This window comes from Cucurbita pepo, chromosome 15 (assembly GCF_057944985.1).
Source record: "Cucurbita pepo subsp. pepo isolate OVF chromosome 15, ASM5794498v1, whole genome shotgun sequence".
Classification (NCBI taxonomy): domain Eukaryota; kingdom Viridiplantae; phylum Streptophyta; class Magnoliopsida; order Cucurbitales; family Cucurbitaceae; genus Cucurbita; species Cucurbita pepo.
The window spans coordinates 3,488,694-3,499,825 of record NC_141812.1 but is presented as its reverse complement, the minus strand read 5'-3'; the positions used below and the strand labels follow the sequence as shown (position 1 = coordinate 3,499,825).

Sequence of the window (11,132 nt, the reverse complement as noted above, 5' to 3'; positions counted from 1 at the left end):
TTCGAGAGGAGAACGAATCATTCCTTGTAAGGGTACGAAAATCTCTCCCTAACAGACGTATGTTTAAACCGTGATGCTAACAGCGATATGTAACGGGTCAAACAGACACTAAGCAGTGTGTGAACGAGAACGTTGAGCCCCCAAGGAGGATGGATTGTGAGATCCAACATTAGTTCGAGAGGAGAACGAAACATTCCTTGTAAAGGATGTGGAAACCTCTCCCTAACAGAGACTGACAGTGATACGTAATAGGTCAAAATGGACAATATCTGCTAGCGATGGACTTAGACCGTTACAAAGGCTTGAACAATATCTACTAACGATGACTTTGGGTAATACCGGTGGTTGGAAGAAATGAGAAAGTCAAAAGTGATACAAATGGGTTTGGGTTAAGAGAATATAAAAAAGATTACCGTTGGGGTCAGGGGGTGACGTGGCGTGAAATGGAAGGCCCAGGTTGGAAAAGTTGACACTCCTCAACAAAGACGACTGTTTATTCGTGTATATATATATATATAACTAAATTAAAATTATAAAAAAAAAAATATATATATATATATATAAATATAAATAAAAAACACACACGCTTTCCTGATTCGCAATCCCAATTCCGTTTCCCCATTTTTCTTCTCCTCTTTTTTCCTTCCTACTCCTGCAAAATTCTCATCCTCTCCTAATTCTGATCGCCCTCCTCTCCGCCACCGCCGACGCCGCCTTCCTGATTCTTCTGATTCTTATCATCGTAGCTGTTCATGGAAGCAGGAGTTGATACGCCTTTTCAGACGGAGAGAGGCGGGATGGGGATATTGGTGGACCTTTCGTCCGGTGATGGTCTCCTTCCTTCCTCTTCTTCTTCTTCTTCTTCTTCTTCTTCTTCTTCTTCTTCTCCACCACCGAGAATTCCGAAGCGGCTTCGTCAGAGACTTCTTGTGGAGTGTAAGTCTCCCAGTACTGTGGAGGAAATTGAGGCTAAGCTTCGTCATGCTGATCTTCGTCGTCAGGTCCTTAATCTATTCCTACTCTTTCAAATTGTTCTTTCTTGTTTCTTTCTTTTCCTTTGGTTTTTGCGTACTGGACGTGCTGGATTTTTTAGTTTGTTGTTTATTGCCTGGATTCTAAATTCAAGTGTTTCTTCCGTTTCATCTTGCCGATTGATATTGAGTGGTTGGGACTTTTGTTCTTTAACGTCGCACTAATCAAGGATTTTGTTTTCTTTTTACGTTAACTTAATAAGAGTGACTTTCATTGTTTTTTTTTTTTTTTTTGGTATCTTGAACAGTTCGCTTTCATGTTTAATTTGGGTGTTTTTTTTTTTTTATCGATTTCAACTTTTATCCGTTTTTCCTCTTAATCTGTTGTATAATTTAGTTTTGAAATATTATCTTAGAAGACTGCATGGCCCTCCTGGAGTCCTTTGATCGGAGTTCCGTATGATTCTTGCTAATTATTTTCTCATCAATCGCCCGTCTTTTGTTTTCTAATTTCTTCTCCCCATATCTGGAGTTTTAGTGGTACTTTTTTTTCTTCATTCTTTGGTTTTGGACGGTCGGTAGGAATGGTTGGTTCCTTCCCCTTTTTGGGGTGGTTTGGTCGGTTCCTTTCTCTCACATAAGCTTTCTTCTGACTTCCGCTTTTCCTTTTTTCTTCTTTCGAAAATGAAGTTATGTTTTCTTTGTCCTGTGTGTTTAGAAGGAAATTTTCTTGTTGTTGATTAATCTGCTTCGGTTTCCCTTCAAACTGCTGGCTGGAGGGAATTTGACAACGGTATAGCAGAAGAAAGAATGCACAGCAATTATGTGTTTGTCTTGTTTTCGCTAATCATATTTTTTTATTGTCAGAGTCTTATTTCCATTTTACGTTTGATTTTCAATACTTGTCTTCTTTACTCAATTAATTATACCGATTCCTTTTCTTCCCTTTTCCTTTTTCCGGGGGGTGGGGTGATACAAGAGGCAGGGTGCTTTGTACTTTTGCTGGGAAACTTTAGACCAACTGCTTTTGTTAATTCTTCTTTATTTATTGAGTGCAGCAACACTATGAGAAGTTGTCCAGCAAGGCTCGACCGAAGCCGAAAAATCCCTCACATTTTTCTTCTCAGGAGGGAAACCTTGGACAGCGGCTTGAAGCAAAACTCCTGGCTGCAGAGCAGAAGAGGTGAACTTATAAATATTTTCTCAGAATTTTATTAGTACTTGTGCTTAATGGAAAAGTCATTGGCAATCCATATATCTGAGATCATCATATGAAAGCCGTATATTCTGTGGCTCTTCTTCTGAATTCAAGTTCAGATTATTTGGACTGATTTAAATAGTGATGAGGTTATAATTCGCGATAATTGAAAGATTCTTTTTCTGTGTTAATCATGGGAATCTTTGTGATATTTATTTATCCATTGATGACAACTTCCATGGTTTTAATTGTGGTCTCCATAATATTATTTCTTCTAGAGTGATAATGCTGATGCATCATACACTGTAGGCTTTTCAAACTAAGTTGGTGATCTTAATATGACAGGTTGAGCATATTGGCTCATTCTCAGAAGCGTCTTTCTTTGTTGGATGAGGTACGACAAGTTGCTAAAACTGTTGTGGAGATACGTAAAGAGAAAGAGCGTCAGAAGCTTGGGAAAGAAGTTGCAACTCGGGCGCAACAAGCTGAGGCCAATAGAATGCTTATGCTGAAGGCTTACAGGCAACGAAGGGCCTCACTGATGGAAAGGTCATCTATGTCATTGGTAAGAAAGATGGCTTGGGAAAATAAGTACAAGGAGCGAGTGCGTGCTGCAATTTCTCAGAAACGTGCAGCTGCTGAGAAAAAACGGCTGAGTTTGTTGGAAGCAGAGATAAAAAGGGCACGAGCTCGAGTGTTGCAGGCTCGACATGTGGCTAAGTCTGTATCTCAACAGCGTGAGCTTGAGAGGAGGGAAATGAGGGATAAGTTGGAAGATCGAATGCAAAGGGTATGCATGTTTATTTCAATTGGAATTACAATAGCCAGTCGCATGCCTTGGATTTATGAGTATCATTCTCATTCTTTCTATGTTTTGGTAGATCATGAGATTTCATTTGGAAGTAAAGTAGTTAGTCACAGTGGATTCTGCTTTTTCCCACTGATTTAGTTCTGATCACATTTCTTGGGTTTGTCAAGTATCATTCTCATCCTTGTGATGTTTGGTGGATCATTAGGCAAAGAGAAAGAGAGCAGAATTCTTGAGGCAGAGAGTAAGGCCAAATATAGCTACTCGAGTGACTAGAATTAGGATGCACAAACAGGCTGACATCCTATCCCGAAAATTAGCAAGGTATTTTAACTCTTCCCTGCTTTCAAGATTCAAGTATGAATTAATTATCCGAAATGTTTTTCTACTGTTACTTCGCTTTCATATTTCTATTTATGCTGTAAGATAAACTTTATGTCTTCATGCTAAATTTAAATTTCTTTGAGGATGATTGACCATGCTTCCCCGTCTCTGCTTCTAAAGATAGAACCCTTGTATAATTTGATTACTTTACGGTTTGGGTTCTATATAAACTTGATACAATAAAATATTATCTGCTTCTACATTCTTTCTATTACAGGTTGATATATGTTATCCTCAATACTTCTTATTTAGTATCATTACTATTGTTCTTTGCTCCTTTGCTTGGGGATTGGAGATTTGGGGATAGTTCTTGCTAGTCTTAATCTGAGGTTAAATCAGCATCATGTCTCTTAGTTTTGCCTGCTGAATCAGAGAGTGGAACATTTCTTTTTCCATCCTTAATAGAGACTAATAATCATACTGCATATGCCTTTAAATATGGTTCTATTGATGAATTAAGAAATATATTCCCTTGAAATGAAACTGTATTTTTCTCCTTTAGGTGCTGGAGGAGATTTCTTAAATTGAGGAGGACTACGTTAACATTGACTGAAGCATACAATTCCTTAAAAATTAATGGAAAATCTGTCAAGTCAATGCCTTTTGAGCAGTTTGCTGTTCTGATTGAATCAAGTTCTACTCTCCAAACTGTTAAAGCATTACTTGATCGGCTTGAAAGCCGCTTGAAAGTTGCTAAGGCTGTTGCTGCTACAAGTTATCCATCTAATTTTGAAAATATTGATCACCTCCTCATGCGAGTTGCTTCTCCTAAAAGGAGGTCTAGTCCAAGTTCTTCAAGGAGCAGAAATACAAGTAAAGTTATTAGGGAGGTGCCTAAAAGTATTTCTAAACCATCCAGATATCCAGTTAGAGTGGTCCTTTGTGCTTATATGATACTGGGTCATCCTGATGCTGTTCTTCGTAGTCAGGGAGAACGTGAGATTGCTCTGGCCAAGACTGCAAAAGAGTTTGTCAATGAGTTTGAACTATTGATAAAGATTATTTTGGAAGGGCCAATTCAGAGTTCAGATGATGAATCAGAATCTTCACCAAAACAGTGGTCCTTCAGATCTCAGCTTGCTGCATTCGATAAAGCATGGTGTTCTTACCTAAATTGCTTCGTAGCGTGGAAGGTGAAGGATGCACGAGCCTTAGAAGAGGATTTGGTGAGAGCTGCTTGTCATCTTGAATTGTCTATGCTCCAAACTTGCAAGTTATCAGATGGAGGAGATAATGCTCTTACGCATGATATGAAAGCCATCCAGAAGCAGGTTAAGCTTGTCTTCTTTATTGGAAGTTTACATTTAAAAATTGACAAGGATTTGTATATTCTAACATTGTTAAACGTCAGGTAATTGTAGTTTTGACTGCTGCACATCTAGGAATCGTATATTCTAACGGGTATTTGTCAAACAGGTCTCTGATGATCAGAAACTTTTAAGAGAAAAGGTTCAGAACCTTAATGGAGATGCTGGGATTGAGCGTATGGAAAAAGCTTTATCTGAAACACGATTTAAGTACTTTCAGTCTAAAGAAAATGGAAGCCCTCTGAGTTCACCAGTTACACAGTTTATATCTTCGCCTATATCCAACTCAGACGGTCCTTCCGTTTCAAGATCAGATGTCGGGAGCAATGAGGACAAGTATGTCAAGAGGCCAGCTCATGTAGTCCGTTCTTTGTTCAGGGAAGATCAAATGATGGCTAAACCAAATGAATTATCTGAATCTAGTAGAAGCATTCCTGAAGGTCAGTTAAGGTCTGTTGGAGACTTGACCACTGAAAATGAACTTTTAGTAAATGAGTTTCTCCACCAGCAACATCCATTTTCTGACAGTTTGGACATGATTGAAGAAGATCGAAACAGTATCCAGGTTCGCACGTTTTTTCTGATTTTTGTGATCTTTAGAAATCAGTTTTTATCGTCTTTATCTGCTTATATCTAAGATATGCAAATCTTCTCTAAGGGCCTTATCTCATACACTCAACCTGTTATTTTTCTCTAAGGGCCTTATCTCATACACTCAACCTGTTATTTTTCTCTAAGGGCCTTATCTCATACACTCAACCTGTTATTTTTCTCTTAAAACGTGTTCACCTTCTCTGTTCGTCCTTTTCAGGTAAAGTTGAGAGAAACAATGCAGAAGGCCTTCTGGGACGGCGTCATGGAATCCTTGAAACAAGAAGAGCCCAACTACGATCGGGTGGTTCAGCTTGTGAGAGAGGTCCAGGATGAACTTTGCAATATGGCTCCAGAGAGCTGGAAACAGCAGATTACTGAAGCCTTTGACATAGACTTTCTTTCTCAGGTATTAATCATCATACTCATGCTTGGATACTGCTGAAATTTGTATCTTTGAAATCTTTATATATATATATATATAGATTTATATTTTTCTTTTCATTTTCTGTCCTTTGGAAGATACTCAAGTCAGGGAACATGGATATGGACTACCTTGGGAGGATTTTGGAGTTTTCATTTGTCACATTGCAGAAGCTCTCCTCTCCTTCAAAAGAGAGTCAGCTGAAGGCTAGTTACGAGAGTTTATTTCGAGAGTTAACTGAGATATGTCGTCATACTGAAGATAAGTCGAAGAATCCAAGCGAGATTGCCTTGATTAGAGGTCTGCAATTTGTCCTGGAGCAGATTCAGGTTCGTTCCGTGCTTTTTAATTTCTTCTCCCTTAGCTCTTTCGATTGGAGAGATTAAAATGTTTTTTATTTGATACATAATCTCTCAGGGAAGGTAAGAGGCCGCTTTCCTTTTATGCTTCCCTATGTGAAAAATGAATCAAACCAGTTTTCCGTTTTCCAAACGCATGCTAATATTCTATAAAAGTGGTTATTGTTTATTCTCGTATAGCAAAAAAATTATCTATTGGGAGGGCCATAAGAAATCCACTTTGTACCTTCATTTCGTCATCAAAGCCTCTTCTCCCGTCCAAACTCTCTAAATCAGTCAAACAAGCAATTTGAATAGGGATTATGAATAGACCAGACCTTTATCTTAGCCGTACCTGTTCGATTGATACTAAAGTCGAAGTTGTTTTGTTAAGTCAAATTGTAGCCGCAAAAGTTAACTATTGCACTTCAATTGCAGGTGCTCAAGCAAGAGATAAGCAAAGCTCGTATAGAAATCTTGAAGCCTATATTAACCGGATCCCATGGTTTTGATTATCTTAGAAAAGCTTTTGCTAACCGATATGGGGTCTCATCTGATGCCAATGCCAATCTGCCAAAAACAATGCAATGGCTGTCATCTGTATGGCATTGCAAAAACCAGGAGTGGGAAGAACACAAAAATTTGGTATTATCATCGTCTGTAGTTTCTGAGGGATCATTGCAGGGTTGTAACCGTATTCCATCGACCCCTCTAAGAACCGGTGGAAGTATTGCTCGCCCGGGGAATTCAGGCCAACAGACTTATAATACTGCCAGAGAAACTGCAGGTGATGACAACTGAATCCATCCATTCGTTTTTTCTTTAGGATCCCAATTATACCCAAGTTAGAACCTGATTTCACTTTTTGGCTGTTTATTTGTTTCTCATTAGATAACGAACAACCCGAATGCGGTGGACGAGAATTGGATATAGCTATCAGGCTTGGACTTCTGAAGTTAGTTACTGGTGTGGCTGGCGTAACACAAGAAGTAGTACCAGAAACATTTAGTCTTAACCTTCATCGGATAAGATTCGTTCAATCCGAAGTTCAGAAACTAATCGTCATAACAACAAGGTAGAGTGGGGGTCGTAACTTGAATCGAAAAGGGTTGAGAACAGGAATTTTTCATCCTGTTATAATGACATTTGCCTTTTGTTTTTGCAGCATACTTGTTTGCCGGCAGATCCTCCTGAGCCATGGAAGTTCAACAATGACAACTACAGACATAGAAGCTGCAGTTTCGAATTGCGCTCAACAGCTTTCAAACATGTTAGACCGAGACGAAAATGCAGGAAGCGAAGAAATTACCGAAACAATAGTTAAATTCACAGGAGATGGCAATGCAGCAGAGGTAGAGGTGCTTCAATCACAGAGCGTGGTTGTGAGTCGGATGATAAGGAAATGCTTGCAGGCGGGGGACGCCGTGTTTGAAAAGGTGTCGCGTGCGATTTACTTGGGAGCGAGAGGAGTTGTTCTAGGAGGAAGCGGAGGGACCGGAAGAAGATTAGCAGAAATGGCTCTCCGGCAAGTCGGAGGGGCAGTGCTAACGGAACGGATGGTGAAAGCTGCCGTAGTTTTAGTAGAGGCAGCCAATGTATCAGTTAACGTTCATGAAGCATGGTACGTTGATTTGGTTAATTTGATTGACTGTGAAATATGAAGAAGAAATGGGGATATAATAGGTGTAAAGAAAGAAGAAACCACATTTGTTGTATATAAAGTAGTGTGTAAAAAGAAGGAAAGAATTGTGTTGTTTGTGTCTGTGACTGTGTAGTGTTTAGAGATGATGTTGTAAAGATGGTTTGGTGTAATTAATGGACTGTGTAATGTGACCTGGTGTTAATAATAAAGGTGTATTTATTAGTCTTCTAATTGGACTGACTTGCACAAGGTTAAGTTGGTTTACTCTTTTAAGGGGCCAATCGTTGGGCCGGCTTGATCCGACGACCTTAAAAAGTGAAGTTGCTCGTTCTAAGTCTTAGTCCTAACGAGCTTATGACACGATTAGGGGTGCATGAGAAAGCCGAATTAAAAGACTAATAAAAAGCGAGAAGTAGGAAACGTGATCATGTTGCAGGAAATGCACGAGAATGTCAAATCTAGATTTTGAAACCTGATCCGAATCCTAGGCATGGGTCATGACATATATATAAACCATTCAAAAGACTCTTTTTCACGTTAATATCGGTGAAGTGAGTCGTGAGGTGGGCAGAGAAGAATGAAAGAAGAAGATAGTGAGAAGATGAAGACAATGAGTAGCAAAAACGGTGAGTAGCAAGTCTAGTGCGAGAAAGAATGAGACGAAGAATCGAAGATGAAAAAGTAAAGCCATAATAGCATATATACTCAAAATGGACAATTTTATACCATTACGTACGATCACTCGTTCCTATCCAATAGCATTAGAATTTTGCCCATACGTGTTCAAAATTCAATAAAGTGGATTTCAATCTCACCTTGAAATGATGTTCCATTAAAACAAAAAGTGATTGTCGAATTGTCACCGAACATAAAGTCATAAGAGCATCTATAGCTATCATGTTCTTTAGTGGAACAACCAATAATTCCAAACCTTATCTTTACAATCCCAAGTAAGGACAGCTTTATATTTCAACTTTGAGTCACATTGGAATCCAAATGCAAAAGATAAGACTCATGGGAAGCCATGGAAATGAAGATAAAGAAGGTAGAAGAGTTCATATAGTAGTGGTTCCAACGCCAACCCAAGGCCACATAAACCCACTTCTCCAATTCTCCAAGCACCTCACTTATCGCGGTCTCACAGTAACGTTCCTCGCCGTCTTCACCAACGTCGCCGCCATCGACCTACCGACTTCAGTCACCCTTCAACAAGTATCTGTATTACCCTACGACGGTACCGACGCCGAGACTCCCAAAGCCATTTGGGAACGGATCCAAACTTCCATACGTTTACATCTCATAGAACTCATTGCTCGGCATGAAAATGGCAGCGATCGAGTTGCTTGCGTCGTGTATGACTCTATGTTGCCATGGATTCATGACGTTGTTAAAGAGCTTGGGGTTCTTCCTGCTGTGTTCTTCACTCAGTCCTTTTGTGTTAATGCAATTTATTATAATGTCCACAAAGAATGGATAAATGTTCCATTGCAACAAAGCTCTGTTTGTTTCGATCATGGATTTCCTGTTCTTCAGCCATACGATCTTCCATCGTTCATTTTCGATCCTTCGAAATACCCATTTCTCCTCTCCCTCGCCACCGATCAATTCTCGCGGTTGAACGATGATGACTGGATCTTCATCAACACTTTCGATTCTTTGGAACCGCAGGTAAATAGGCTAATAAACTTGAGCTAGTGGAACAAGTTACTAACTTATGGAGTAACCTTAGTTAGTAGACTTTAGTAGAATAAGTTACTAATTATAAAGCAACCACGGTAGCATTGATAGTAGTTACCGAATTGTGGACCAAGTTTTGTATTTTTAGACCTATGCTTTAATTAAGAAGATTGTTAGTGTAGTGAGTTATGGTCGTCCCGTCCCGTCTATGATGGAGTCAACTATGATATTCTAAATTAATTCTTCTGGTAGTGCCCTCGTGGGCACATTCTTCTCAAAGTCGGTCTAGTTTAATCGAAGTCAACTGACTCACATAGAATATGGGGTGAGTTTTTACCGAGCTGATCGCTTGAGTCTGTAGGCTACCTCTCCTATCTGCTTCTCTACAAGGTCGACTTTCTTCTTCTTTCAAACAGGGTCAAGTCTTTAAGTTGTTTAAGTAGATTGGGCTAGGTTAGGTTGATCTTTTGGAGTGATTTTCAATCAGGGTCCTCGCTCCCTTCATGGTTCTTAACTGGAGGAGAAAGTTTAGAAAGTTAGTCAATGTTTTCTCTACTATAAATACTAATGAGATGTATGCTCCTTCCACAACAATACAATCACAAAAGAGAATTGAAAAACTAAGTGCTTAAGATTACTTGTTTCGATATATTTCGATCGTGATTTGTTTTTTTGAATGTACTAGGAAGGTGAATGGATGAGAAGGCAGCTTCCATTCAAGAGCATTGGACCAATGCTTCCCTCCTTCTATTTAGATGGAACGTTGCAAGACAATCGTTACTATGGACTGAGTTTACTCGAATCAAACACGGATTCCACCAAGAGTTGGCTCGATTCAAAAGACGATAGCTCGGTAGTTTACGTGTCGTTCGGAAGTATGGCGGAGGTCAAAAAGGAGCAAATAGAGGAGTTAGCATGGGGGCTAAAATTGAGCAACAAATTCTTCTTGTGGGTTGTGAGAGAATCTGAGATTCATAAGCTTCCTCCAAGTTTCATGGAGGAGACAACTGAGAAAGGGTTGATAGTGAAATGGTGTACACAAGTACAAGTTTTGGCTCATAGATCGGTGGGATGTTTCGTTACGCACTGCGGGTGGAACTCGACGCTCGAAGCGTTGTGTTTGGGAGTGGCGATGGTGGCGATGGAGCTGTGGTCGGACCAACCGACGAACGCTAAGTATGTGGAGGATGTGTGGAGAATTGGGAAGAGGATGAGAATTGGGGAAGATGGAATTTGTAGAAGGGAGGAGATAGAGATGTGTGTTAATGAAGTTATGGGGGAAGAAGATGGTAATGAGATTAGAGAGAATTTGAGGAAGTTGAGGGAAATGGCAAAAGAAGCCATGGATGAAGGTGGGACCTCCAACATTAATATTTATCATTTTGTTCAACAACTTATGAGGAAGACATGACTAACCCTTTACGTGTTTTTGGTCCAAAGATGAAATTTTTAACGATCGATCTATGTGTGAATTTGTGATAAACTTCGTTTAGAAATGGTTTATTTATTTATTTATTTGTTCTTGTTCTTTTTTTTTTTTTTTTTTTTTTTTAAGGCTTTTCTTAATGATCATAAACAAGAAATAGGAATGATTATCAATTGTGAGATCCCACATCGGTTGGATATCGGTTGAAGAAGTGAAACATTCTTTATAAGGGTGTGGAAACCTCTCCCTAGTAATCGCGTTTTAAAATTTTTAAGGGGAAGCTCGAGAGAGAAAGTTTAAAGAGGATAATGTTTGTTAACGGTGGGCTTGGGCTATTACAAATAGTATCAGAGCCAGGTTTAAGGG

General features: G+C 39.3%; 2 protein-coding genes across 2 annotated transcripts; both read left to right on the top strand.

Moving 5' to 3' along the window:
• The first annotated feature begins 580 nt into the window (after positions 1–580).
• On the top strand, positions 581–7,892 carry LOC111811395 (T-complex protein 11). The gene is made up of 11 exons (XM_023698211.2): positions 581–1,001; positions 2,030–2,154; positions 2,515–2,959; positions 3,186–3,301; positions 3,864–4,632; positions 4,778–5,233; positions 5,480–5,668; positions 5,782–6,012; positions 6,460–6,808; positions 6,913–7,096; positions 7,187–7,892. Exons 1-11 carry the CDS (start codon positions 753–755, stop codon positions 7,680–7,682), a joined length of 3,609 nt encoding a protein of 1,202 aa, XP_023553979.2. The 5' UTR covers positions 581–752; the 3' UTR covers positions 7,683–7,892.
• Positions 7,893–8,619: 727 nt separating this feature from the next.
• LOC111811138 (mogroside I-E synthase) lies at positions 8,620–10,855 on the top strand. Its single transcript, XM_023697880.2, has 2 exons — positions 8,620–9,331; positions 10,026–10,855. Exons 1-2 carry the CDS (start codon positions 8,660–8,662, stop codon positions 10,749–10,751), a joined length of 1,398 nt encoding a protein of 465 aa, XP_023553648.2. The 5' UTR covers positions 8,620–8,659; the 3' UTR covers positions 10,752–10,855.
• Positions 10,856–11,132: the final 277 nt, after the last annotated feature.

What these genes read in the sequence shown, in the direction of transcription:
- LOC111811395 (XM_023698211.2), top strand. Translation starts at nt 753, where the DNA reads ATGGAAGCAGGAGTTGATACGCCTTTTCAGACGGAGAGAGGCGGGATG. An exon ending in TGGAAGATCGAATGCAAAGG is followed by an intron (nt 2,960 to 3,185) that starts GTATGCATGTTT and finishes GTGGATCATTAG; the next exon opens with GCAAAGAGAAAGAGAGCAGA. An exon ending in TACTGCCAGAGAAACTGCAG is followed by an intron (nt 6,809 to 6,912) that starts GTGATGACAACT and finishes GTTTCTCATTAG; the next exon opens with ATAACGAACAACCCGAATGC.
- LOC111811138 (XM_023697880.2), top strand. Translation starts at nt 8,660, where the DNA reads ATGCAAAAGATAAGACTCATGGGAAGCCATGGAAATGAAGATAAAGAA. An exon ending in TCGATTCTTTGGAACCGCAG is followed by an intron (nt 9,332 to 10,025) that starts GTAAATAGGCTA and finishes TGAATGTACTAG; the next exon opens with GAAGGTGAATGGATGAGAAG.